Below are 27,977 nucleotides of genomic sequence, written 5' to 3'. Positions count from 1 at the left end.
TTATCTATCTCTTTCATTAACATAATGAAGTCTGTCTGGAGGGAAGAAGGATAGGGGGAGAAAAGGGGGGGGCAGCAGTTACTGTCCTCTCCGGGCCGGCCTAAAAATTCCAGTAAAAAATGTCTGAGAGTTTCCTTTTGAACAGCATGAAGATTTAGGAATACACACAATATTACCACTGTTTGGATTAACTCAGAACAGTAAACCGAGCATTACAGAGGGGCTTTTTGTTGTCTCTTTGCTTAATTTTTGCTGAATCTTCTATAGGCTAGTAACCAAGTGAGCGGGTCCTTTTGCATTGCCGTCCGGGGGAGTTCCCTCTTTGTTTGGTGGGACTATAAAACCGTCGCTGCTGCCTCGACCTAGCTGGTAGTAAGTGTGTAGCTGATGGACGTGGTTCCTGGAGCCAAGGTTAGGCATGCTTTTGTAGTAAACATCATCGGCGTCGCCGCCACCGCTTTTGGCCGGTGGGGGATCGGTCTGGGTGCTGGCGGTGACGCTTTCCGTCATGGGCATGCCAGCCAGTGCGGGCATACTGGTGTAGAGAGAATCCCTGTTGGGTGACTGCAGGTCGTCCGTGTGCTCGTTGGTCAGCAAGGGGAAAAAGCTCTCACTGTTGTCTTGCGGGATGCGCCGCCGGCTGTAGAGGTGGGGCTGGTGGTTGTCTGCTGCATACACCCTGGGGGGCAGCAGGGGGGCGTCCGACTCCTCGTGGATGAGCTCCAGGCCCAGGCTTTCCTCGTGGGTGAAGGAGGTGGCGTCGTCCAGCACGATGGCGTCATCCTCGCTCCCACCGCCCACGCTGTTGACGAGTTTGTTCATCAGGTTGCGGCTCTGCTCACTGGAGCGCTCGTGGTTGTTCAGGTAGGAAGGGATGTAGTTGGAGGTGAGTTCCTTCAGGATTTTTTTCTCGAGGGCATTCTCGGTGTGGTTGTACCCACGGTCAAGGATTTGCACGCAGTTGCTGAGGTACTCGCCGCTGGCGATGCTGTAGCTGTTGCCATGATTACCATTCAGTGGTAGAGTATCCGTGACACTTGTATCCCTGGCATTGTTCAGAAGCCCCTCTGAAAAACATTACACAAGAGAGGGTGACTTGTACAAACAGGACACTCACGCGGGACGTGCACACTCAAACCCCCTTCCTAGGCCGTGGCTGCTGGGGCTCGGCAGTGAGGAGAGCGTTGCAGCCAAAATAGGACGGTGCAGCTCCAGCTAACCGGCTTAAGGTCTTCCCACTGAAAAAATGGAAAGCACCGTCAAGTGTGTGACTTGATGCGGCTATAGCCAGCGGGAAAGAATAACCTCTCCTGGTCAGTATCTGCTATGGCTCTTGCACTTTGCTCTATGTATTCCTGGGGCAGCTGAGAAATAGGTGATCCTGGGCTGGTCCCGATTGCCCTGGATCCAGGCACTTTGGAGGAAGGGGGCAATTTCCCCCTAGCTGAGGGAAAAATATTCACAGCCCAGGTTAATCACTACCCAAACTTTGTTTGGGAGTGGATCCTTCCTAGAGGGAAAAAAATAAAGCTGCTCTCCCCTTTCGCTGGGCAGGCTGCCAGGGGAAAGGCATAAGGCCTGAATGGCAGGATTTGGAGATTAGCAAGGCGGAAGCAAAAAGTGCTTCCTGGCCCAGGCTTTTTGGGAACAAGGCTAATTGGCCTACCTCTCCCAGCACAAGGGCAAGGCCAAAATTATTTACTCCCCACTGGCCAGGTGGGGATTTTCTGACACAATCAATGTTGGAGGCAGCTGCTGTGGGGTCTTGCAAAGCCTTTAAAAATAGCTCCCATTCCACTTGCAGAGGGTTCAGTGGAAGGTACAGCAAGTACCATCACTGCCACAGTACAGTGGGCTCAGGGGAACCTGTGAGGAGTAACAGGGTCTCAGGGTGCCCCCCAACTAACTGCCTATCGCACCTCCATAGGTGTCTCAACACTGTCAACATAAGGCTGGAGCTCATCTTTTTCCCAACACACTATGGGATGTGGCGGGGAAGCACTTTGAGAGCAACACAGCGCGGGTGGGCAAGGGAGAAGAAAAATCAGGCCCAGCAGTTTTTTAAAAGTTCAGCCGCCATGCTTTCTTTTTAGGATTACTGGTGTCCTTGGAAAGAGCACAGGTGTGGGGATGCATGAAATAACATGTCGACCTTTCAGCTAAGGGTTCAGGTGTTACCAAAAAATGGCAAGCAACTCCCAGCAAGCTGCAGTGGATTAGAGGAGCCGTTAGCTGACAATTTCAGATGAACAGTTGCTCATACCATGCTTAGTACATGGCATGTGTACTTTCCGAAAATACAAGATTTGGTCTATATCTGCGATGGAGTAGTTGCTGCTTGACAAGAGCTGGAAAGCACTACTGCAGCCTTTCTTCTTGCTTTTGAGTGAAATGCCCCAAATGTGTCGGTCACCTTTTAGGTTTCTGAAGCTTAGAGGGTGCTGCCGTATCCTGGGTTTCCTACCAAATGAGGGAGCTATGCTGAAAAATCAACTAGCCATCACAGACATAGAGCAAAGCCATGGATTTTCACTGTGGAAGCTCTCCAACCGAGTCAAAATGCTTGGGGAGAAATGAAAAGTGAGCATTTTGGGGGGAGGACCATATGTAATGGTGACGGGTATAACAGCATCTGTCTGATGGGTCATGTTAAGTAACATATGCATTGAGACGCTGAGTGCTGCGCTTCTGCGGCCAATGCATAGAGCCAGGGTTTAGTGGGGAGATAAAATAGAGGCATCGCAGGTGAGAACAGAGTGGGGTCTGCAATGAAACAAGCCGTATAAAAATGCCATGACCTCGCAAATAAAAATGTGAGGGTTAAAAAAAAATCATACGCACAGTTATATGAGAAACTACACTGGGTAAATGATACCACAAAAATGAGAATTAAACAAAGAAAGCATCATCTAATCTCATCTATATATATATGTACATATACATATATATACACACACATACATACACACGCATACACATATATATACATAAGTATATTCAAATTCTTTTGATTTCAAAACTGTGAGATGAATTTCCTTTATTAACTACATCATCTATGTGTGATGCAATAAAAGTGAACTAAAAAAAATTACATTTGATATGCAATGTTTAGCTTTACTCCCATACTTGTCTCTCTGTAGGGCTCTAAACGACAGCATGAAGAAAAGGAAAGAAAAAACAACAAGTAAGCTTACAGCGACAGTAGGAGAAACATGAGTAAAAAGCAAATTGATGATATGCAGAAAAGAGAGTTAACGGAAATAATTTCCACTGCCCAGAATACATGAATTTGTTACATGGTTTATTTCAGGTTAAAAATATTGACATTTGAGACATAAAAATTATTTTACGCGCAATATTCAATAGACTACATTTTTATTAAAAAATTATCACATTTAAAATGTTTTCCAATGCCATTATCAAAAGTTCAGCGTGCAACACAAATCAAGAAATAATCCCTGTAAATTTAAGAAAAGTCTAAAGCTGGTAACGGTCATGCTTGAAAAGACAGGCACTGTCAACGTCACTTCCATTCTTAAAATGAACGGCTTTACTTACTGTTAGTTATAATAACCCCTGGCAGTTGAAACCAAGATCCATTTCCTTGCTAAAAATGTTTTGCCGTCCATCCTTTGCAACAGTGCTTTGTAAGAGTATGACATTGCTCATCACGGGGCTGCTGGCATTTTACAAACTTTGGTAAGTCTGCTTTTTTGTTTTAACTGAACACATGGAAAACTACATGGATTTTGCAAAAAAATGTAAGAGGAACGGTAGTTCAAATAATGGCATCGCTAAATGAAGCTATTGAGAAGAAAGAGTTAAAACAAGAAGAGCCAGAGATGAAGATGAAGAGCCAGTGATAACTCTCAGCTTCCCGCTTTGCAATGGTCTGCAGCACGCTGGGGTTTAACGAGAGCTCATTAATGGGATTTCCGCCTTCTCTTAAAATTAGCTCTCACAAAAGCAGTTAGGCCGTTTCAAGAAAATCCTGCGTCCAAGAGACTGAGCCAGCATATGTCCATCAGCTGCCAATGGCGGTGAGTGCTTGGCACATGCTGCGGGGTGCCAGACCCCTCACCTACCATCTCCTCCTTCCTCTATGCTTGGTGTCCCGTCAAGGAATCACTTTTGCCACCAGAAGATGGGACTTTGGCCTTTTAGGATCTGATTCCCCGCCTCTTTCCAAGGTTTTTTTTTAGGGCTCCCAGCCCTGCTGAGTCTCTAGAGCAGATGGGGCAGCTTCGGCTTGAGCAGCGAGGGTATTTTAAAAGATGTAACTGGGGAGAGGGAAAGGAAGGGGTGGACCAGAATAGGCCCCAAGTTTCTTATAGTGTTCTGTCCCTGTCAATGGCCAGCACCAGAAGTGGTAGATGAAGGTGCAAAAAAAATCATAGCCTTAGGGATGTGGAATGAGTTAGTTGGATGATGTTAGCTAGCAGTGCCCTCACCGGACGCCGATCCCAGCCAAGGCACACCCAGAGATGGTGACAGCGTCTGCTTTTACAATGCACTGTCATCACTTTAATGTGCCTGCTGGTGCAGCATACTTAAATCCCAGAAAAATGCTGGGGCCATTAGGCCTTGTTGGTTTTGTTAACCTTCATTTCTGCTGCGTGATCTCCTAATATTCACAGTTTGTAATTGTCCAGGGACAGTAACCAGTTTGAAAAGCAATAGCTATACCAGTTCTATGGTCATTAATTAACTTGCGGCCTCCTGAAAAGAACGAGTTGGGTTTTGTTCACACTGAAGTCAACGGCAAAGTTCCAGGGGCTTAAATGGGATCAGTACTGGTCCCAGTCTCTTTCTTCATCTCCCATGGATGAAGCCTGAGTAGGTTTCTCTATTATCCATCTGGCTGTGTTGCGCTGAATAGCACTTGCATATCAATTACACTATTTTGGTGGAATAAAATACTGTTAGCTCAGGTAACTGAATAAAATATTGTTAGCTCAGTCTCAAAAACTAGAAGAACACAAGATTACTAAAATCCATGTAAAACCTTTTTGTCACTTTTCCACCCAAATCACTTAGGTTTAGTTGAGGCACCCAGACCTGAACATCAGGACTTCTCTTAAGCCAAATGCTGACCCAGCATTACCTGCTGCCACTTGACTTAAAAGTCCCTCAAACCTCAACTTTTTTATTGTGCAAAAACCTAAACAGAACATCAAAGATAATTTTGAAAATTGTGGTACACTGAAGTTCTTAAAATTCAGACCATTTCATGTTTAACAGTTTTTTTAAAAAAGCATTAAAGGAAGCAAATTTATTGCACAAAGTTAACATAGTTTAGGAAATTAATGAACAACAAAAAGGTCAAACACATGTGCTTTCCTTGTGCTTTGAACGAAAACACCCTAGTGATACACTTCAATATTTCTATTGTAAACAATATGCTACCATATAGCACAAAGGGTGTTTTCTTGCTTGTGTTATAACCATCATTATTTTCCTTTCCTTAGAGATCCTTTACTGGAAAGGGATGCCTTCACTGGGAGCAGAGAGCTGACAGAGTGCTGACATACTTGTGCTTGAATGCAGTGTTACTCTGTAATGATTCAGCCACCTTGCAAGCAAGCCAAAAAAAAAAAAAAATCCCATGAAAGTGGCAGATCAGGATGGAGCCATCAACAGACAGGAGCTGGCAGAGCTCCACGCTCCCCAGCTCCTCCTCAGGTCCTTAAACGCATTTGCCTCTCCCTCACGGAAGCATCAAGACATCAGCTTACAAACATGGTCCCTTCCCACAGCCAGAGCAGAGACAAACACATAGGTGACAAGGGACTGATTTCTACAGCAGAAACCTCCGTTAGGTACAACTGACTCTACCTGTTTATTTTCTATTGTCAAAAGGAGGATATGCAAGAGCTTCTAGTTTCCCTACACCTGTTTACATTTTTTTTTTTCTTTCTAATACCACATACAAAATGTATTAATGTAAACGGCAAAACATTTCTTACAATATCTAAGCTCTCCTCTGTGGAGCTGACCTACGCTCCTCTCTTCAGCTGTCATTTTTCTTAGAGATCAAGGGCAGTTTTGCTTTATTTTCCATCTTTTTTCCTTGCGCAAGCTGGTGCGCTGCTGACCACATTTCTCTACATCATTTCAAACAAGAGCAGCTTTGGTGGCAAAGGCCATTTTAGCTTCACTTACCTTCAAAGGTGTTCCTGTTTCTGAAATGAATGGTTTAACAAGGAAATGCACTGAGAACAAAGAGAGGAATGGATACATCCAACAAAACACACACACAAGACTAAAACAAAAAAGAGGAGATTGGAAAAGAAAAAAATCGAAATCAAAACCACTATGAATGCTGTGAGTAGAACTGACAAGGGTGTCTCAAAGTGAATTTGATCGCTCATGGAAAAAAGCCTCCAGAAAATGGAAGGATGCATTGAAATGAAAGGAAGGGGAGGGGATCTTTTTTGTGCCCAGTTCCAAAAAAACAAAGTGTGTGTGTGTGTGTAGGAAAAAAAAAGGAAGAAAAAAAAGAAAGAAATGGGCCAAAATAAGCCACAGAAAATGGAATTCTCACTAGAAAAATTAGAGAGAAACTCCAGCACACCTTGTGCGTTGTACATGCTGACAGAAGGGTTGTTATAGACCGCCGATTCCCCGAGCAATGTATTATAAGGGTTGTTAGTGCCATGAGGACGAAGCAGAGCATTGGTTATAAGATGATTAGCCATGGCTCCTGGAGCAGCCCGATAGAAAGACAGAGAAAAAAAAAACAACAAAAAAGGTCAATCAGGCAAATGTGGTATTAAAAAAAGGGGAAAAAGAACATTCAGAATGACAACAGTTGAAATAGTCCTGATTACAAGCAGCCAGCTAATTAGACTCAGAAAACTGTATGCCACTAAAGCAGAACAGATGTTACTGACAATGCACAAATCCAAACCAATGCAAAAGAAAATGTATCGAAAGCAGATAAGCTACATTTATGGTGGTTTCCCAGTCGCTCAGACTGTAAGCAAGGCTATGCCCACATGCTTGCTACAAAGAAAGAAAGGAAGACGGCAGCCTACAAAATGTGGGGGGAAAAACTCTCCGGAAAGTGCCAAATGAATAAAAAAAAAAAATATAATGACTAACAGAAAACAGCACATTCAAATCCCACTAAGGGCTAGGATCTTTTTTACTGGTCCTTCACAATACATCTAAAATCAAAAAAAGGAGAATTAAAAAGAAAGGATGGAGAATGTGGCCTCTCCAAAGGCTCTTGGCACTTATCAGAGAGCAGCTGTTTCTCATGTATAAGAGGGCAAGTTTCATTTCAGCTACTGCTCTGTTACCACCATCAGGCACATCAACAACCACCCAAATCCACCCTTGAAGGCAAGAGCGCCACGGCTCCATCAGGCTTTTTTATCAGGAGCGAGAGTGGCCATAGAGACGCATATTTCAAGGCTCTCCGTTTGCCCCGCAAACACCTTGTTTCCCTGCTCCCAGACTTCTTTGCTGTCATTTCCAAGTGTTCAGCCAGCAGTTGTCCTCCCGCTTTGGTTTATCACTTGGAGTCACAGACTCTGGACTTGTGCTTTTCAAGATCATCAGGCTTGGCAGGTAGCTGCCAAGACCTACCTTGATTCTTCTTGCAGGCATCAACCCATGAAGCAAAGCCTTCCCCCCACCTTTTAGCTGACCTACAGGACCAAAAAACCCATTAAGCCCTTGCTCCGAATCTCCTCTGGGATTGAAAGAGACGATTGACTCAAAAACTTGCTCCCAGGGCCATTTCCACTGTCACTGGTAGAGACCTAGAGCAGGAATACTCAAGGACACACCATGTTTTTTACTTCCAGGGTTAAACTGTTAAGACAAAAGCTTTCTACCAGGACAGTAAGTCTTTTGTGGGGCAACTAGAGCTAGCCAGGACAGGGCTGTCAGAGGGATCAAGTCACCTGACTGGTCACTTGGTCAGCTGTCACCAACATCTGATAGACCTGGGAGGAATGCCTTTGTCAACGGTCGGGGCACGGAGACCCCATTTGCCTCTTTTAGGGTGGAAGTGGCCCTGTGGCATGGCAGAGGCAGTCTTTGTGAGGCATGTCGGGTGCTGGGTACAATCTCTTCTCTGCAACTCATTACCTGATTTTACTATCCTTTTCTTTCTTTTTTTTTGGATGGAATTGCTAAGGATATATAAGCCCCAAGGGCCTCTGGCTGGTACAAATCCCCTTGGTGGTGAGCTCTCTGAAAGCTCACACCTACTAATTATTTAAAAAAAACCCCAAAACTGGCCAAACCTAAGGCTAGGTGGAGGCCTCCAGAGCTGCCTCCTTACGCTGGCCTGGTTCCATTTCCCGGGATGGCATTTCTCTGTGTCTGTGCAGGTAGAGGAGAGAGTAGACTTCTCTCCCGCCTCTCTCTCATCCTCCCCTAGCCCTTCCCAGCCCCAGGCATATGGTGTTAGCGGATCACTTAATCGGTCTTTTGAGCACAGGACAAAGTAGAAGGCTGCGCTGTATGGGGGCTGCATGCCAGGGAGGCTCCTCGACACATGCAGCTGGAAAAAAAAGACTTGTTTTCTCTCACCTGATATTTTTGGCTATGCTGATGGAAAGCAAGATGAGCTGCTGTGTTTGGAAATAAGGAAACAAAGCTGTCTCCTGTAAGAAAACATTATATGAATGCTTAACTAAGCAACCTTGAATGTAACTAACAGGTAAATGAGTAAATTCTTTCTTTCTGGTAATGTATTTTCCATCAATCTCACATACATCTTGGATGAGGGACTGTAGGAACCACTTCTCTTCTTGCACTAGTTTTATACCAGCGTGAGTAGTAAGACCCTTAAAATTGTTTCTGCTTTCATCCCACTTTTAATCAAGCTGGGCCAGAAAAGATTCAAAAGGGGACTCACTTTTATACCGGTAACGGGAATGTCCAGAGTTAATGCCAGCTATAAATTCAGAAGTGATATAATCCTCCCATTTGAGATTTAACCCAATCTCCAACTCAGTCCCTATGAGATTTGATAGGGAGAAGAATACACCCTCCACGTGGTTTTGAACGCTTTAGCTTGAGGTGACTTTAAATGACAACTGCCAGAAAGAGCATCTCACTGGAAATATCCCCGGTGTGATCTTGTCTAGTGATCCCTAGCAGGTGGGAACAAGCTGATTCCGCCATGGCTGGGAAGGTCAAGCTGTTTCACATGGGGGATGTTCTCGCCTTGTGACAAGAAAGGAGAAGGGACCAAACATCTGCTTCAGCACTTAATGTTTCACTTGCCTACATTTGCCAGGGTGGTGGGCTCTGAAGTGAGCTAAATTCACACAAACCTGGCTCTTTCGGGCTGTTGCAAACTAGGTAGTTTCTGGCAACTTTTAATGCAGATAAAAGATTCTGACTACAAACTTGGCATAAAGTTGAAAATACAGAGTAAGTAATTTTTGCCCTCTCAGATGTATAAAAGAGAGGGTTTGGTAAAAAAACACAGCCACCCATTCCTGTATGCAGCTAGTGAGCAAAAATACTGCATCTTCTGCCTTCCTCTCCCTTGATTGCTCAGGGCGTTAAGATTTTTTAATTTACTGAACAAAATGCCACTTTTCATGGCAGTGCTGAGTAATTCTCTTGATGCAAACCCAAAACAAACCTACTGCTAACACGTTCAGCTACCTTTCAATACTCTCAGAAACCCAACTGGGCCCTAAGCACTTTGCAAGAGGTTCCCATCATGGTGGGCTGGCCATGGCAAACTTCCCACTCTCTGTGGGCCACAGTAAATGTAACCTTTGGCATCTAAAAAACAAAATGATATGTACCTTGTATTCATTGATTTGGTCTCTTGTTACTCCATAACTGCTTTAGAGCTGCAACGTTCCCAGCCTCAAAGGATGCTGACAGAGAAGGACTTTTCAAGCTCCAAAGAGCCTACAGTTAAAGCTTTATCTAAAACAATAATACACCAAACAAATCCCCATTATTGAGTTTCTCCTTCCCAGGAGGGAGAAAGAAAAATTTAACATTTAAGTATTGCCCTGCCTTTTTCATAACACTTTATCATTGCTATAGCAACCAACGGGGCTATCAGGAAGAGTGGATTAGGTCTGCAGACGAGGCATGAGCAGAAGGAGCAGGTAGACTACCAAATTATGACCCCGTTTGCATGAAAACAGCCTTGGTAATAAACAGCCAACAAAAACCCAATAAAGCAAGCATGGGATCAAATTGGCATCCTCTCCCAAAATACCACAAGAGAAAGCAAAGAGGCTTATTCCACAGCCCCACGTGCGGGTGCGCAGCAAAGGCCGGGCGCCAGGGCTGCGATTGCAAAGGTCAACGTGTGTCCAGGGACCCAAAAAGCAGAAAGAGCAGGGCTGTGGGAGCCCATCGACTGTCCTGAATCTCCTCCTCAGCAGGCTGCTCTTGGGACATGACCCACGGCAGCTGTCTGGCTCGTTGTTGGCGATGTGCCTAATATCCTCAGCAAGCAGCAGTTGCTCATAATTTATTTTTATTTATTCACTTATGGCTGGATCCTTGGCTCTCAGCATCTGTGGTGTGACACCGATTTCTCCCAGCAACTCTCACAGCCCTGTGTGATTCCTGCTTCCCTACATTTCAGCAATAACATTCACTATACAAATCCTTCCTTTGCTGTCTCCCGAAGGACCTGAGCCCAGCACACGACCACCGCTCTTTACCTGCTTTAGTTAGGGTGACTGCCTTCAACTCAGCTGTATTGAAACACTTTTGGTTCTGCTAGCTGAAGATACCCTACTGAAAGCAAATGCACTCTGTTTCCAAACCCCTATTGTGCTGTGTACATGAGGGAGTATGAATTTGGGGTTAGAAAAAAAAAAATGGGGCTTCAAACCCACAGGTTCACCTGGGCATCTCCTTGTTCAGTGTGATGAGATCACCACAACCAGCAAACATACTTAACAGCAGAACTCACACCTCTACAAAAATATTCCCTACAACCATGCCAGTATAACTACAGTCCCAAGTCTCCTTCTTTCCACCGATATTCAACCAAAGATTAATGTTCAGTGCAAAACACAGCTACCAGGCCATCTCCGGTATCCAAAATGACATTCAAATTCAGGTTTCTGGTAATGCCGGTGTTCAGTTCAAGGTTTCCTGATGCTGGATTTTCCTCAAGTGAAGGATTTACAGATCACAAGCAGAAAGGAATGATGCTCTTACAGAAGGCAAGTATTAGCTGGGTAATATGCAAATATTCCTGTCCCTCTCACAGCATTGGGAATCCTCATGATCCAAGTACTACTGTAGATGCAGCCTTTCTTACCAGGTTTAAAAGACTATGAGAAGGCATGGTGTGTGCTCAGGGTGCAGGGGCAGATCTGGAAGGTTGCACTTTTGACTTGCAAACTGAGAAAATCTGACAGGGAAATGAACCAAGACAAAGAAAATGAAAATCCCACAGTTTTTACCATCACTGTAACCACACACAGAGGATTCAGATGGCTACATTTAGCTGCTTTGTGTGCCTATGAAAGCAGGTATTATTGTAATGACAGTATGCAACCAAATGGTACCTTTATCTTCCTTTTCTAAGACAGAAATTGATGTCCTTGACGCAGGACAACACTGGATGTAAAAATGATTTTTCAGAAGAGTTTGGTGTTATAACTGTAAGGGAAAACTGCACCTTGTTAAACACAAGTATGATTTATCCACTCACTGAAATCAAAGGGTGAAAATTATGATGACAAGCACATGTTGCCAGACTAGACTGCATCATTCAGGAACAAAATTCAAATAATTTCTTGCGGGCAGCTGGCTGACAAAGCATTCAGGTTAACTTGAATCATCTGCATGGTCTACCCAACAGGAAGGGAAATGGATATAACTGCTCCTCCAGACTTTCTGAAAAATAATGTCATTCAGCGTGGCTCTACCAGGCTGAAACAGCTTGAGCAGCACTGCTTTAGCTGGGATCATCTGTCCACATAGGTAACAACGCCCTTGTGTATTTTCTTCAGGTCTTTTCAATCACATGACAAAATCAGCTCTATCCTTGCTACGTGCATTTTAGCAGAGCGGAAACTCACTGGGGATGAGGAAATTTCCCCCACCACCCAGCAGATGTGCCAGAAGTGCAGTTTTGCTGAGAAAGGAGATGAAACCAGTTAATAAATTTCATCGGACGCACTAGTGAATCAGCTGAATGCTTCGAAAATGTCCATACAAAAATCACTGTTTTCTAAATGAAATGTTTTCACTTTTTGTTGAAAATAAGCGGTTTGTATGAAAGCTGACTTTGACTTTTCATATGTCATCTTTTTATCACAGTAGAAACTAAAATAAATAGCTTAGAAAAAGCACATCTAAGTCACAACAAAATGCTTCATTGTCCCTGACTCAGCAGTCCCAAAATATAGGGGGTTTGGGGCTTTTTTGGGTTTGTTTTCAGAAGAAAGAAACAATGACAAAAGCATGTACTGCTGCATTTTCAGTCAACCGTAATCTTTGTTTTCTCCCCATTTTGCCAACCATGCAGCGCCCTTCCTGCAGGGCTAGGGCATGGTGCTGTACTCCTACCCACTCTGTGTCCTGAAGCACCCAACTTATCTTGCTGTTCACAGCCACCGTAAATTAAGTCCCTCAACTTCTCACACTTCATATACTTGACTTCAAACCGCCCTGCAGAGACAAGCAACAGACAGAGAGAACATGGACCATTCCCTGAAGGTACTGCAGTGCCTGAGCTATCAGGGAGCACAGTTTAACCCAGACACCAATGATATGGTCAGAGATCAATCCTCTCCCAAATGTCCATTAAAAAAAAAAAAACCACAACATATGCTGCCTTTACCTAACAATAGTAAATAACTCATCCCCTTAACTTGAATGTTACTGAAATAGTCTCTCTGCACTGATTTCAGTTTGTAAATTCTGGCTGCTTCTGTACATCACTTAGCATTGACTTACTTATTCCACTTTACTCACGGGGAAAGAAAATACATTCGAAGTAGGTTTGCAGGAGTCAAAGTTCTCGTTGTCTTTGTGACTTTCCTTACCAGCATTTAGTAGTGTCCTTCTCTGTGTTACAGGTGGAGTTTTCAAGCATTTAAAGAATCCTGGTGTTCCACGTGTTCACTTGCAATTTATTCCAACAATGAATGCAATTACGAAAAGTGAAATCACACATATTTGCTGGAGGACAACAGGTATTTTCAGCATTTTTCCTGATTCCCTCCAACAAATACTCTGACGTTTAGATTTATCGAGCTGTGTTCTTATAACAGCCAACAGGATTCAGTTAATAAACTTCAATAAACCTCCCTATTAAATTTCTCTCAAATAGGTTTGTTGTCACTTGCAGCATCTAATCTATTCATTGAGAAGCTATTAATACTGACTGCAGTGAAATGGAGTTTCAGCAAATGAGGTTGTTAAGCTCTGGGCCATCTTCTGCCAAATGAAACATCCGTGCTTTTATGCAGAGACAGGGGAGGGAAAGTATTTCTTTGCCCCTTTTTTCCTTCCTTTCTTCTGTAATGATTTTAGATGACAAACCTGCTGGATTATAATCTGCAGGCCAATGTTCGAAACACACAGCTCATCTACATCAATTTATAAACATTGCCACTCGCCAATGAACTGCCTGGAGCAGAAATGTCCCATCCTAGAACATTTCTTTTTACCACCTCTACCCCTTCCAAAGGTTTATACCTCATTGTATGTTGACTATAGAAACATGCCTTATCCCTAATTGTTCCTGCTTACGCTTATTTCTCACTAGACCTCAGCTCTTACCCAAGACATGTGGAAAGCTGTGCCTATGGTGGAAATTGGACCATACTTATAGGAATCTATATAAGCAGCCATGCTTTCTTCCTTCCTCCTTCACAGTCATCATATTAAGATTCCTCTGCAGCAATACTCTTCTGGATTTAATACTCCCTAAAGCCTGCTCTGATTTCAGAAATTGCCTTGCCCTTACTTTTCCTCTTTAAATCTGATCCACCTAATGACTGAACTTCCAATTATATGGCTGTCAATCCTGAAATCAAAGCCAGTTCATAGTAACTCCCAAAGGAAGAATGTCACGTCACTCACTGAAATCACCGCAACAAATCTCAGCTAACTCAGTCCCAGGCAGCAGAGAGGCAAAATAAACTAGAAGACAATCGATAGTGGGATTCATTTTGCACATAGGCAGAAATAGGAGTTTCCCTAAGTTTTCCCTAAGTTTTGATCCTCGATGAAGAAAATTATAGTTTTCCTAGCATAAAATGTACACTGACTGAAAATAAAAAGAGGAAAAAATCAAAAAACAGCAGAGGCAATTTGCTAGTCCGAAAGGATGCTGAGTTTCCCTCACAAACAGAAAATACTCCTCTGCTGTCATCTACCTGGAATTTCTCTCTACTTCATATGTGATTATCAGGATGGGTCATTTTTAAGCCAGACGCTGACATTTAGCCAAACCAACAGTCGCTTAACAGGGTTGCACAGATTTATGGCTTGCAAACAGCAATCCCTCCCAGCTGATTCAGTGCAACTGCATGTGGACCTCTCCCTCCAAATACGCCCTCCATCTGGGTGATGGGGCCCAGGCAGGGGTATCCATGGGGTCAGGGGAGGATGTATGTAGTCTGTAACGGTTACAAGAGGGAACAGAAGAGCAGAAGGGCATTGGGAATGAAACCAGAGAGCTTCATCAGGAAAATGCTAGAGGTGGTGAGATGAGGAGGTAAAGGAACAGCCTCCTAGACTGGGTAAAATGGAAGTTCCAAAGTCCTGATATAAATCGACCATGCTATTTCTTTTGCAGGCTCTCCTTGGTGTTGTGAGCGCTACTATAAGCATCTGTGGTGCTGGGACAGCAAGCAATCTTGAACACTGTTCTCCCCAGTGAAAAACAGAAGCAGCAGCACTCAAGAAATTGTGGCTAGATGAGATGCTAGAAAACAGCCAACAGGCTTGCTCTGATTTAGCAGAGAGATGCTGCCAGGGACTCTCACCCTGCTTCTTGCCCCTTGATTTCCACCAAACAGCCAGAGGACACTTACGCACCTCTGAAAACCATTACCCCATTCTCACGCGGCAGCCTGGACTGAAAATAAATAGAAACTGAACTTCCAATTGTACTCCAGAGGCAGGAGGACAGTGGCATTGCTGTTGCCATTTGTGGCTAAACCAGAGGCCTTCAGGCTCCAGAACTGATGAATCCCTTGAAACAAAGATTAAATTTCTCAAGACTGATGGCTTTGATAGCCAGTAAGAAGGGACATGCTTGAAGGCAAGCATCACTGTATCCCTCAGGTTCATGCAGCACCTTGCCCCTGCTGACTCAGCACTGGTGAGCAAGGACAGTGTTAAGCACTGACAGCCTGCACCCAGCACTCTGCAAAAAGGATAGGTTCTGGGGGAAAGTGCCATGTCTTAGATTTAAAGCAATGATGATGAAGAAATAAGATTTGTGTAACAGCAGCTGATGATCTCTGGATGGTCACGGAGGCTGCTGCCCCTTACCACGGCCATCCTGGGCTCAACTTTAAGTCCCCTGCCTTTACCTCCAGAAAACCCTGAGCATCACTGAAAATGGAACACAACGTATTTAAAGCATCTCCAGGGGGAGCTCAGATTGAGATGCACCTCTTGCTCCACACCACATCCCCAGTCACATAGTGATGATACTCACAAGAGCAAAGTGTCTGCAGGAGACAGATACTTTTCTTCAGTCCAATTATTTTTGAACTGGTCAGTGCTCAGAATAAAAAAAAAAGCATAGTATTTTTATACCCAGGAATATTTCAGTGAGTTCCCTCTAGGCATCTGCAGAGGCATTCATGCGCAAGGAAAGCAACCACAGGCACCTTGGACATCCTGGAAGTCTGCTGCGCTGAACCTTCCTATGCCAGTACCACAACAGGAACAAGAACAGAAGAAAAGTGATCTTGCAAACTTGAAAAAGTGTTTAAAAATTGCAGTGGTCACCACTAACTCTGACGGCCAACTTGTGTGTTCGTACAGCCACAACCTGCTAAGTTAAAATGAAAAAATCCCCACACCATAAAACCATCTCTCTGAAAGACATGGCATGAAAACTAACTGACGTCACAGGTGAAACTGGAGCACTGTTTGCTGCCAACTGTAAAAAGAAAACAAATGGAAAGAAAAAAGAGAAAGTTTTTATTCTCTAATATCTTTAAGCCACAAGAAGAGACATAGGTTTTACTCAGAACAGGTAAGAAGAGCTTAGATAGACTGTGACAGATCAGTTGATAGTGCCCTCTGAATATCCTATCAAGATGAGTAGAGGTGTTTCCACCTCACCCACAGCTTGGCTGCTTGCTATTTATTTTATACGCAACATAAATTCAGCAGAAATCTGATTGTCATACCGGTCGTGTAAATCCATCAAGGAGCAAGCGAGCATCTTGAGAAAGAATGATGCACGACAACAGTAGTGCTTCCATGGTCCAAATTTCCACCCGCTCTCTGCTTTATCTACGCACCAGCAGCAAAGGGTCAGCATCACAAATGGGCTACAATGAGCAGCAATTGTTCTTTGAAGTGTACCAGGGATGGAGTTTGAGATCTCTGGGGGAATCTTGACTTGATTTTCCTTTTTCCATTTTGCTCTTTCCTTTTATTTCTTTTTTTTTTTCCTCCTCTGCTTGTCCCTCCTTTCAATCACACCAAACTTTACCCTATTTTCTCTGCTGTATTGCCATGTCCAGACCATGACACCCACCACCACTGCAGACAGATAAACCAAAGCATCTTCATCTCGTGCCATTGAGACACATCCGGCAGCTCCTGCCTCTGAGCAGAAAGGGAAGATTTGGGGAGAGCGACCCAAACTTGACTCACTGCAGTGCCCCAGCGCTAACCCACAGCTCCCATCTTGTGGAGTGATAGTCTCCTACCAAAGGAAGAATTTCACCTTCTACTGTGTTTTCTAAATAACTGCTTCCTAAAAATGCAGGATAATACGGCCACCTGAAGATAATTTAAAACTTCACTCACCCTCCCTGCAACACACAGAGTCGTCCCTGCTGAGTTAACAGCGCAGATACGATTTCAGCCTGGAAATCACAGCTTAATTATATTTTTGGGTGGGTGGGAGGAATTTGATGGGAGATTTCATTTAGGAAACAATCAGGTCTCGGTTGGGTTAGAAATCAGGATATTAATGTTCTTCATTTTAATTTTCCTCTCTGACTCAGATTCCCACTGTTTGAATTTGAGCTCAATTTGTTCGGTTCATTATGAAGAAATCCACATGAATTTGACATTAAACTGATTATCTCTGAAAACAGTAGCAATAATTTCCCTTTTTCCTGTGTACGTTTCAGATTAAGTCTTTGTGGTTGATATAAAAACGCAGGGGAGAAATAATAAAGCAAAGGGAAATCAAGTATTTATTCTGGAGCGCTACTTAGAAGCTGAAACATGCAACAACACTTACGCATTTGGGAAGAAAAAGCAAGGGACAGGGACAAATAATACCCTCATTTCCATTTTCCATTTCAGCCCATTTGCATGGGAACAAACGGGGAGTATATACCGCTTTCCTAGACAGGAATAATATCCAGTGTGCCAGTACTGGGGATCTTAGAGCTTTGTGATGACTCTTTGATGGGGTTTGATGGCCAGGGCGTGCTCCCTCATGAACGGACCCTTAGGGCCACAGGGATGAATCCATATTTAAGACTCACCATCCTTCAGTAAGAGCTGCCAGAGGTCCTGGGCTCCAATCCTGCACCAGCTGTTGGGGTCCAGATGACCCCAACAGGCCTTAGTGGTCCCAATGAAGCCCACCAGAGACCCACACCCCCTGCTCAGTCTTGGGCATCCAGTCCTTGCCTTGTGTCTGTCTCCTGACTGGACCTTGGACCTGAGTTGTAGCCCAGTTTTCAGCCCTGTCTCTTCCAATATCTCCTGCTGCTCTAGGCTGGAGGCTGGAGTCTCCTCACCTTGTCCAGAGCTGTAGATGGACCATGCTACTAGCACTCAGCTCTGTCTGCTGGCTTAAGCCCCTGCGAGACCGTGCCCCTGTCTTGGCATGTGCTTGACTCCCCCTTGGCTCCCAGTTCTTCTCTCTCATGAAACAGCTCTGCTCTTACAGCTCCCTGATGTTTCTTGTCCTTCAGACAAGTGGAGCAGCAATGTAGACTACCAAGAAATCCCTCCAGGAGACCTCCATGAATGAGGGTGGTGGGGATGGTGTGCAGTGCTTTTTTGGGTGAGAGGACATACTTATACAGCCAAAAGACAGGAGGTTCACATAATCCTGTTTGTACAGCAAGACTGTCATTGGAATAAATTATTAAACTTTCTGTCTAGTTTGTAAGCAAAGACTCAGATCATTAGAGTGGGAGTACAGCACTTGACCCAACACAACAGACTTCTGGAGTACTTTCTGTTTTCAAATAAATCTGGCGGCTTTACCCCTAGCCCATTTATTTCCCCAAAGAGGGAAAAACCATTAAGATACAGTAAGCATTTGCCATGAATGAAGATATAGTTCCTCTTATCTGCTGACTCAAATGGATATACATAGCTCATCAGTGCCTTTTCTTATAACAAAGCACTGCCTCACACCAGTGACAAACTCTTCTTTGTGTCTGCTGCTCTCGAGCCTCACCAAAACAAGGAACTCTCCTTTCTTTAACAGATAACTTTCATTTTTCCTCTGGGGAAAAAAAAAAAAAAGTCACCCCCCAACTTGAAAACCTGAAGAGTAACAAAGTACCATACAGTTCATGACGATTTTTTTTTCTCTCCCAGTTGTCTCATATCCAAAGGGAGACACAGTAACTATTGTATTACCTCTCAACCTAAGACAGATAAAAATAGGATGGAGTTGCATTGCTGTTTCCTGCTATGACTGCTTGTTTGCAAGGCTGCCTAAGCTATCCAAGTGCTTTTTGACAGTAATGCTCTGAAGGTGCAAACAGACCTGTCCCTCATGCTCCTGAGGTGGCCACTTGGATGTACCCAAAGCTTGGGCCCCTGCTGCACCTTCAGAGCCCAGCAGTGCTCATGCTTACAGCGGCCCCCTGCAATTCACTCCTCTTGCCATCAGCACCATGCTGACAGACATCCCAATTTCCCTTGCTGGCTCCATCCACGAGTACAGCACAGTCCATGATTAGATTACCAAATCACAAGTACAGCAGAATTGGGACACAGTAATGCTGTTAATTACTTTTAATCTCTAGCTCTTTTTAAAAACTATCCTTAGCCCAAGTACCAAAAAATCTGCTATTACAACTAAGCAGTCATTTGCTCTGCTTTCTCATCATGAATGTGACACAAAGAAAACCTGTCTGTTGCTTTCCCTTCATACCTTCTACTTTTCAGCCTTCATGGTAGTAAGTTTTAGCAAACAGTGCATCCTATGTGCATCCTTTTTGGTCCAGTTTTTCAGCATTGCATCCAAGTGCCTGTAGGTGCCTACCACTTAGACCAAACACCCTACAGGCAAAGGGAGACTTCTTTTTTCTACTCACAAGGTAATCAGCTTGGTTCAGCTTTTACACCCCTGCAAGTTTTCACCACTGGGAAAAGAAATGTAGAGCACGGGGTGGATGTGAAATAGACGGCAGAAATACCCAGCCAGACCCATTGCAGGAAAAATTGGGCAAGCCCACAGAGTGGGAGTGCAAGGAGCAGGAATCCCCCTGGATCCTGGAACAGAGTCCATGACCATGGGGTTGACTGGCATGCTCTTCATGTGATGGTAGAAGAGGAAATCTATGTCTGGTTTCTGTTCCCTTCGTCCTGATTTCAGTGGTATAACAACACCAAATTCACACCATTACTAAGCCATAACAAGCAGTAAGGGAAAATGAAACCCGAAACATTTTGGACTAATCCAAAATTAGACATTACCTTCAAGAAATATCTGAAATGGCTGTGTATGTCTTAGGAGTCAAGAGTGAGTATAGTTTTCATTATAGAACACATTATGTCAGGCAAGTTTGGGGTTATGCCTGAAATTCCTGGTATGATAAATAAGAAAAATAACATTATGGCCAATTACTTTGTGGGGCGGGGGGAGGTAGTAGATAAAAGAGGACCTGGAGCTGAAAAAAGCCATACTCAGCGCGATACCTGCCAAATCAGAAAAAGACATAGTTACATGTCTAAAGGAGGGATGCACTAACAGACACAATATTCCAGATTGATGCCCAGGAGCTTCATGGAGGAAGAAGAGGGGATGGGATGGGACAGAGGGATTCTGGTCATCCTACAGGAATAAGGATAGCTAGAGCAGTCTTGCTTGGGACGTTATCAAGCAGCAGGGGACTGCAAGTACTGTGAATGTGATTGGGGAAAAAAGGCTTAAACGAGAATGTACCCCGGTTGGAGGATGTCTCACTGCTTTCTGCTCCCATGACAGAAACATAAAAACTCACTGTTGGCCCAGGACATGCAGAAGTGGAGTTGGGCCAGGACCTGGAGGATGGGCAATTCTGGGAAGAAAGGATCGCTTTCTCCCTGTTTTAGAAAGGGGGCTGCTTTCTAAAGGCTCTGGGAGAAATACCAGCCCACAACGAATATTTCTTTTGGGATAATACAGATACTTTCATGCAAAAGGTGTCTATGCTGGGAGGGTTGGAGAAGGACTTCTGAACAGGTACACGAGTCTATTGTATCAACGTTGGGCAGGGAAAGCTACTAACCATACAATTCAAGGCTTGCACTAGACTCCTCTGAGCTTTCATTGCACACTTGTAACTAAAACATTAATAAAACAGCTCTTTTAAAGCTTGATATATATTAAAATATTGAGAGGAAGACAAGAACTGTGAAAACCCCATTACCCTACTAGTCTGTTCAGGCTGCAGCTCTCCCTGGAGAGACTGAAGAAACAACTTATGCTCTATGCAAAGCCCTAAGACCACGAACATTTCTTTTCAGCTGGAATAAACAGGATAAAGTGTGAAATATCTGGAGCCCCATACAGTTGGGATTACTGTTGATGGTAGGTATATTTTCCTAGCAGAACTGACCACCTGCTGCTTTGGAGATGCTAACTCCCAAAGAAATGTTTTAACCTCCATTTTGCAGATACTTCTGTCTACCAGAGAAGAAAAAAAAAAACAACAACAAATTTGTGCCTGCCTGTGTAAAAAAGAGGGATTATGCCCCTGTATAGTAGTACAACTTATTCAAGTCACTTAGGTGTCCCACCTAAAAGGCTTCCCGTCCCAGACAGTAACCAGGCTGCTTCTGTAGTTCTGAGATTCAGGCCCTTCAGGCGATTCATCTCATCCGATGTCACACAAGGAAAACAGCTGGATGAAATCTGCTTTGAAGATGCCTCCCCCAGCAGTTCATTTCCCAACTGACCTTTAAATAACAAGCACATCTAGTAACAGGCTCTCACCACACCGCGATGAAGATTGCCCACTTGAAACCTCTTCATGGCTTTCCCAATTTATAGTCATGCTCCCTTCTTTGCATGAAAAAAAAAAAGCCTAAACTGAAAAAGGAGACATGCCTTTCTTCTGCCAACAAGCCCAGAAGATCCTGTTTGCTAAAGCATTTCCCTTTGTAGCCTCAGCTGCATCGGAGAGCAAGTCGACTTCTGTGCTAACTAAAGGAGTGAACACTTTATGCATAACACATTTTGGTTTGCTGCCGAGATGGAGCGATGGATGGCTGATGGAAACAGTGATTCTTGCTGCAACCTTTTTGCAATAACTGCTACCCCTCTAAATTGGCCCCAGAGAAGCCTGTCTGTAGCTCTCCAGTCTTTCATGCAAAGACAGAGAGAGATGCGAGGGCAAGGCATGTGGATAAATCAGGCATTTGCAGGAATGGCATCTTATAGCTGTCCTTATCAATGAACTTTCAGTGCAAAGTGAAAATATCCTGGCACAAAAACCACCAGAGTGGGTTGAAGGAGAAAAGTACACCTCCCTATTAACTACACTGTCTTCCCCTTTGCACTGATTTGGGTGATATATATATAATGTTCAGAGAACTGAATCGTATACCCCTAGTTCCCCAGCACTCAGTAGTCAATATTACTAACAGCACAGTCAAAATCCTTCAAACCTATCCTCAGGCAAAACTCACCATAAAATCAGTGGGAATTCTGGCTTAATAAAGACTGAATAAGAACCAAAGTCCCAACTCAATTCTCAGCTGAGCTTTACAGTCCAACCATCAGGAGTGGAACTACTTTTGATTTTCACCATCTTGAGAGAACAGCTGGGCCCAGTAATCCCAGTTCTACCCCCTCTTAATTCCAGCATCAACTGGGCAGATACACAAAACATCTGGTTATTCAAGGCTAAGCCATAAGGTAACTGTACTGCAGGAAAAAGAAACCAATCTCTTTTTCTGGTATTCCCTTACCGTCATTTTCCTGCAACTCCTTGAAAAAGACTTTTTTTAAAAAGAGCTGTTCATATTTCCTCCTGTGCCAGGCACCACATTTTATTTGGCATATACATTTCTGATAGCCTTTCCTCTGCAGATGTCTATAAAGTTCACATCAGTCAGTTCTTCAAACTAAGTATATTAACATCAACTCAGACAATTTTGTTCCAAGCCCAGTTTTTTCTTATGTCTATGCTCTGCTGTTCATTTTTGCTTCCATAAAGATGACAGTATTGCTACATACCCAGGACAATCAGGACTCCTTAACACAGGTTGTACAGTGCTGTAATGGACCATTTTCACCGTCAACAATGAGGCCTGACACCTCAGCAGCTTCTGGCACTAGCAGTTTGCTGAGGGAAAGGGAAGATTTCTTTTCAACTTCATTTCATTTATCTTTTTTGCTTTTCCTAACTCCCTTCCAGAAATGACAATTCTTGAAAATGCATGTGTAAAAATAAAGAAAGAAAAGGGAAAAAAGGCAACAACCACCACAAAACCTCCTCCCAGTTATCACTGTAACATTTCTTATGTGGGAGAATTGGGTCCAGTGCCATTCGAGGTGAGGAGGAGGGAGGAAGGGGTAAAGGGGCAACACATTTCAGACTCCTTAAAACCATCACAAGAGTTAGAGATATGAAAAACAGTTTATAATTACCTCTGTTGAGTGAAGCTGAACTGTTTATATCTCCAGTAATAAAGGAAGACTCGGACTGCTTTCGAACTGTGTCATTCCACATCCTACGAATCCGGCTCTGAAGAGGGATTGAACCACAGCAAGTAATGAATTTTTAGCAGCTGCATATAAGTTTCTTTCTGCCTCACTAAAGATGGCTATTGGCATGTCTAGCTCAGGATGAGACTTGTTTCTAGCCAGCTGCAAGCAAGCGGTTGCTGTCTTGCTGTAATCCGCCTCATGCATGCCAGACCCTGCCTGCCTAACTTTGTAACACAAACGCCTATCTCAAAGAAAAGCATAATTGGATTGCTTACATCTTAATTTAAAAAAGCAATAGAAATTATGTACAAGAGAAACCCAGACCTGTGCGAGCTACAGATTTACCAGTATGGTACCAAATAACAGGAAAGTAACTTATGCACAGAAGCATGCATGCTTCCCTTAGTATCTCAGACAGCTTGTGTCTTATTTTTTGTGAAGAGTAAAAGAAGACTTGATCTATGTCTTTGTGTCCCTGAATGAACAGAAGTTTTCTATAGCTACTGTCCATCTTGGGGAATACCAGGGGAAAAAAATCCCCTCCAAATGAATGACTTCTCTTCCCCTACTCAAAAACCTGTGATGGTTTTGACATCTGTGGTATAGTTTCTGCTGCTGGGGAAACAGTGTCCCAAATATGTTGGCCTTCTGTTTTGTTTCTCAAATATATTGTGGAGTATTTACCTCTGTGGCTTTTATGCCACTGTCTCACTCCTCCCCAACTAGACGTTGCAAAAGATCAAAAAGTCAGCCGACATGCATCTTGTGAGTGGTTCAACCACAATCCCCACATGAAGATGACTGGGGAACCCAGGTGCCCAGGGGAAACTCTCCCTCACCTCACCTCTCAGAGTATGATGGACATGTCCCATGGCTGTGTGAAAGTGGTGCTGGGTGGTCTGGGGGATTGGAAAGGCTGGTTCCCACTGTGATAGACCATGTTTTTCCTAATTGCTAAAAATCCAGTGCTTCCCATAGTGGGATCTTAGCCATGCAAGATCTTCCAGGGCTTACTCACGTGGTCACAGCTGAAAAGTGCCTCCTAGTCTACTCATTAACTATGGAGTAACGGCATCTCCTAATCATGCATTAGCCCTCTACAAATGGAAGCACAATGTGACAAGAGGCCCATGCACTTTTACAGCAATTTTTTTTCACCGGGACATTTAATTTATTGCATTTCTCTGACATGATCCATTGTGGATTAATTATTCTGTTTCCTAAGTGATTTTCAGGGAAAGGATTTTAGGAGTTCTCACCTCATGGACTCCTCTGTTCTAAAGACAGGAGTCAGATGCTTTCAAAAACTCAGACTGATCTCCATCCACTCTCTATCACCCATGTGAGGTTTCTCCTGCCTACGACAGGTCTCAGGCACTTCCATCCTTCTAAGGACAAGCTTCTGTGGCAAAATAATCTTCCTTGGTACCTCAAACCTTGCCTGCCGTGAGTAGACTGCTGCCAGGAGACTCAGTTCACCCTCAAAAAGGGCTTGTTTTCTTGTGCTGAGACTGGCAAGAGGGAGGGCCCTTTAAAGTCAACTGTTCTCAGACAGGAGGGCACCTAGCCAGCAGCTAAATTATGTAAAATCAAAGGCTTTCAAATCAGCCACCCAAATGTTGTTGGCTATAGTGTGTTTTGGACGTTATTGATTACTGTGGGATTTGATGGCCTACTGGAGACAGGTTCCATATTCTATTGCTGTTATTTTCCCTGCACAACATCCAGACCTATGTAAATGCCAAAGTGGAGTTCTTTGATGACATCTTGGAAACGGCTGAAAATAAATAATAATTTGCTCCAAGACATAAATCGCAAATTAGGTTTTCCTGGGAGGTTATAAACTGTTACTCCTTGCGTGTCTTTCATAATTTAATAGTCGAACTGTCATGTATAATTACTTCCATTAGCAATACTGAATAAATTTGTGTTTGGTTTCTATTGATTAAGAAGTAAGCTTCTTCATTTTATATGAACCGTTTGTTCATAAATCTGGATCTGTACATACAAGTTAGATTCAAAATTGCTAAGTGAACAAACTACACAAAACCTGAATTTTCAGGTGACCAAAGTGTAACAAATCCAGTAACTTAATAAGATAATCTGACCCCAATGGATTCTCCTAAGAGGTCTATAAACTAAGGCAAATTGAGTGAACCAAGGAATTGATCAAACCACTGAATGCCAGAAAACAAGCTCTTTCACTGTCAAGGCTATTGCAAAAGTCTTGCAGTCTGTTTTTAGCAAGAAAAACACTTGGTTGTTATGGCATCATTCCTGTACATGGCAATAGCAGTGACAACAACCTTCAGCTCATAATTAAAAGACATTCTGGGATGTAGCGTAGCTGACAAAATGCTCCCTGCTCCTGATTCCCAATGGAAAGTGCACACGACAGCTCAGGTGATGAGCACCAACCAGCCTCTGGAAGGCAAATTTGGACTTTTTATTCTCATCACAATTATTTAGAAGGTTCTTGGAGAGGCACTAATTGCTATCACCTCCCAAAGGAAGCCACCATGTCGAACTCAAGTCCAGGAGGGAGAGTAATCTCTGCAGGTGCACTGGGGAGAGCCCTATGGTAGCTCCTTTGGTGCCGAGAGGACCTTCCCTCCCAGCATAGCCATGAAGGGTATCAGCACAGTGGTACAAAGCATTGGGGCGAGGACAAGAAGTGCGCATTACCTGTGAGCCTGTGGAATATCTTCCAGGTGTCCGTGACCCCGAGGTTTTTCCTGAGCCAATAGAGCTCTCTGTACTTTTCCCACTACAGCAATGCGTGCGCAGGCATTTTCCATACTCTTTACGTACCTAGCCAAGGAAAAAGAAACAGCGGTTAGCGAGCAGCTTCTCCTTTAACCCACCGTCTTCTGATTTTCAACACGGCCCCTGATTTTTCCTCAGTGGTTCATTAAATGGATAGATGTTGCAGTACACGGGGAAGAATGCTATTACACCTTGCAGCTGAATGCTCTCAATACATGAGCTTACCATTTACAATGGTGTAAGGGACTGCTTTTATGAAGCAAAGCTGCTCATTGACACCAGTTGGCTGTGGCTTCCTCTGAGGCACATCAAAGGAGCATGGGAGAAACTACAGATACACTATTTATGACTGAAAATTAATATCCTCATAGATTTGATATAACCTAGCATATTGGCTCATCAAGGTACTAAAAATTATTGCTTCTGACAGGGGACTAAGAAGAAAATTTTTTAAATAAAAACATATAAGAGCTATTGATTTTTATTTTTTTTTAATTATTTCTTGCAATCAAATTGAAACTTGAGGAAACTTTAGACCCAGCAGCCCTAGAGATTATACTCCCAGTGCACAGCAGTGACTGGAGCCTGTTTTCCCACAGCACCATGCAAGCCAGTCATGTTTTACACGTGCATCACAGTCGAACTAGGCCAACTCCTTGCCTGGAGTAAAGCTGTGCCATGTCTTTTGCTTCAGGGGAACTATGCTGACTTGTGCCAGGGCAGGATCCAAGCTTTGTCTGAGCTTCAGGTGTGATTTTTTTATGGGCAGTAATACCAGAAAACAGATGGGAGGAGACTGAAAATGTACTGAAAAGCCAAAAGCAGGTCATGTTGACCATTGACAAAAAAAAGCACCCAAAAATCCACAGATGTCCAAAACACCAATTGAGGTTCCTTAGAGCACACGGTTAGCTGTGAAATTTTGCCAGACAGTCTGTGAGTATTTCAAAACTCTGTGAAACAACTGTTTAAATAGCAAATTACAGCTTTTTCATTAGGCTCTTCCTTAAAGCGCTTGAGACAAACAGAATACCATGAGTGCCCAATATGCTCGAGTGCCTAATCAATCCTTTGCTGAGAGAAAATAATTCAATTGCTTTAATTAGCCACCCACTGCTTGCCTCTGCAGGTTTTTGCTGATTTTCTAGTCCACGATAGATAGGAAATGAAAGGATTTTTTTTTTCCTCCTCTCAAATAATTCCTCCCCCAGGTCTTGGGTCAGAGAGATGCATCTACCTCACATCAAGGTACCAGCTGCATTCTCCTTCCCCCTATTCAGCCATAAATAAGCAGTGATCTCTCAGTCTTCAGTGATTGTTTAAGGGTGTAGACTGGCTTGCGACGGGAAAGAGAATGGTTCTTCCATGCCGAGTTTTGCACCCCGATAGCCAAGGAGACTGCAATGCCGTGCTGGGATGCTGGGTTAGGAACTGACCCTTTGTGAGGTGCATTGGAGGCAAGAGGATCAACCAGTGAGAACGGTGCAGAAATTCGAACTCCTTGTCAAAGAGGCACCCGCAGGTTTCATTAGCGATGGTGATGCTTCCTACATTCTTATTATCATCTTGCCTGGAAACTTTCTTGCTGAAAGTTCTGGGATCATCAGCAGGCAGTTGCAGCTAGGTAAAGCTTTTAAGCTTTTTAAGATGCGCAAATTTGAGATTAAATGACAAGGACAAAACTGAACCCCAAAAGTCTTCCCTTCGTTTCAGGAATGACATTTCCACACAGCTCTGCAGATCCTTCCAGAGGCATCGCTTGCAAAGCTACCATGAATTTTGCTGATATTTTCATAGGTCAGATCTCCTTTCCCTGTACAGGAAAATGTGGGTAACACAGGAGTAAACCCAGGGCTCTCAGATGGAGAACAGACCTCAACATGGCCCTGACTTTACTCAGTAAGCCATTTCACCAAAAGCCACTGGTTACACTGAGAAACTGGGACCCAGATGTATTAATGTATAAACTCTTCCCTATGTTTATATTGGATAAAGAAACTGTCCTTTGAAACCAAGATGTACCTGAAAAATTATCAGCAGACATGCACAGAATTGGAGAGCTCTGTACTACTGAATTTCAATGGAGAATGAAATGGTTCTTAAAAATATTTATTACTGATTGTCAGAGGCTGTAAGTTTGATCTACATACAC

The 27,977-nt window shown here is 43.6% G+C and overlaps 1 protein-coding gene across 17 annotated transcripts in view; it reads right to left on the bottom strand.

Moving 5' to 3' along the window:
- Positions 1-256: 256 nt before the first annotated feature.
- The window catches only part of ADGRL3 (adhesion G protein-coupled receptor L3), a gene marked incomplete at its 5' end in the record, with an annotated part of 336,607 nt that continues 308,886 nt past the window's right edge, over positions 257-27,977 (bottom strand). For 10 of the 17 annotated variants that reach the window (XM_082482751.1, XM_082482754.1, XM_082482741.1 and 7 more), the window contains 3 exons: positions 257-1,067; positions 23,000-23,096; positions 25,745-25,870. In XM_082482751.1, coding sequence (XP_082338877.1) covers positions 262-1,067; positions 23,000-23,096; positions 25,745-25,870 — 1,029 coding nt within the window. In that variant the 3' untranslated portion in view covers positions 257-261. Of the gene's footprint in view, positions 1,068-3,092; positions 3,145-6,574; positions 6,704-22,999; positions 23,097-25,744; positions 25,871-27,977 lie in introns of all 17 variants that reach the window. The other 7 variants (XM_082482746.1, XM_082482747.1, XM_082482748.1 and 4 more) reach the window with 5 other exon arrangements.

This window comes from Vanellus vanellus (assembly GCF_965231255.1).
Source record: "Vanellus vanellus genome assembly, chromosome: 4".
Lineage (NCBI taxonomy): Eukaryota > Metazoa > Chordata > Aves > Charadriiformes > Charadriidae > Vanellus > Vanellus vanellus.
This window is presented reverse-complemented; position numbering and strand designations above follow the sequence as displayed.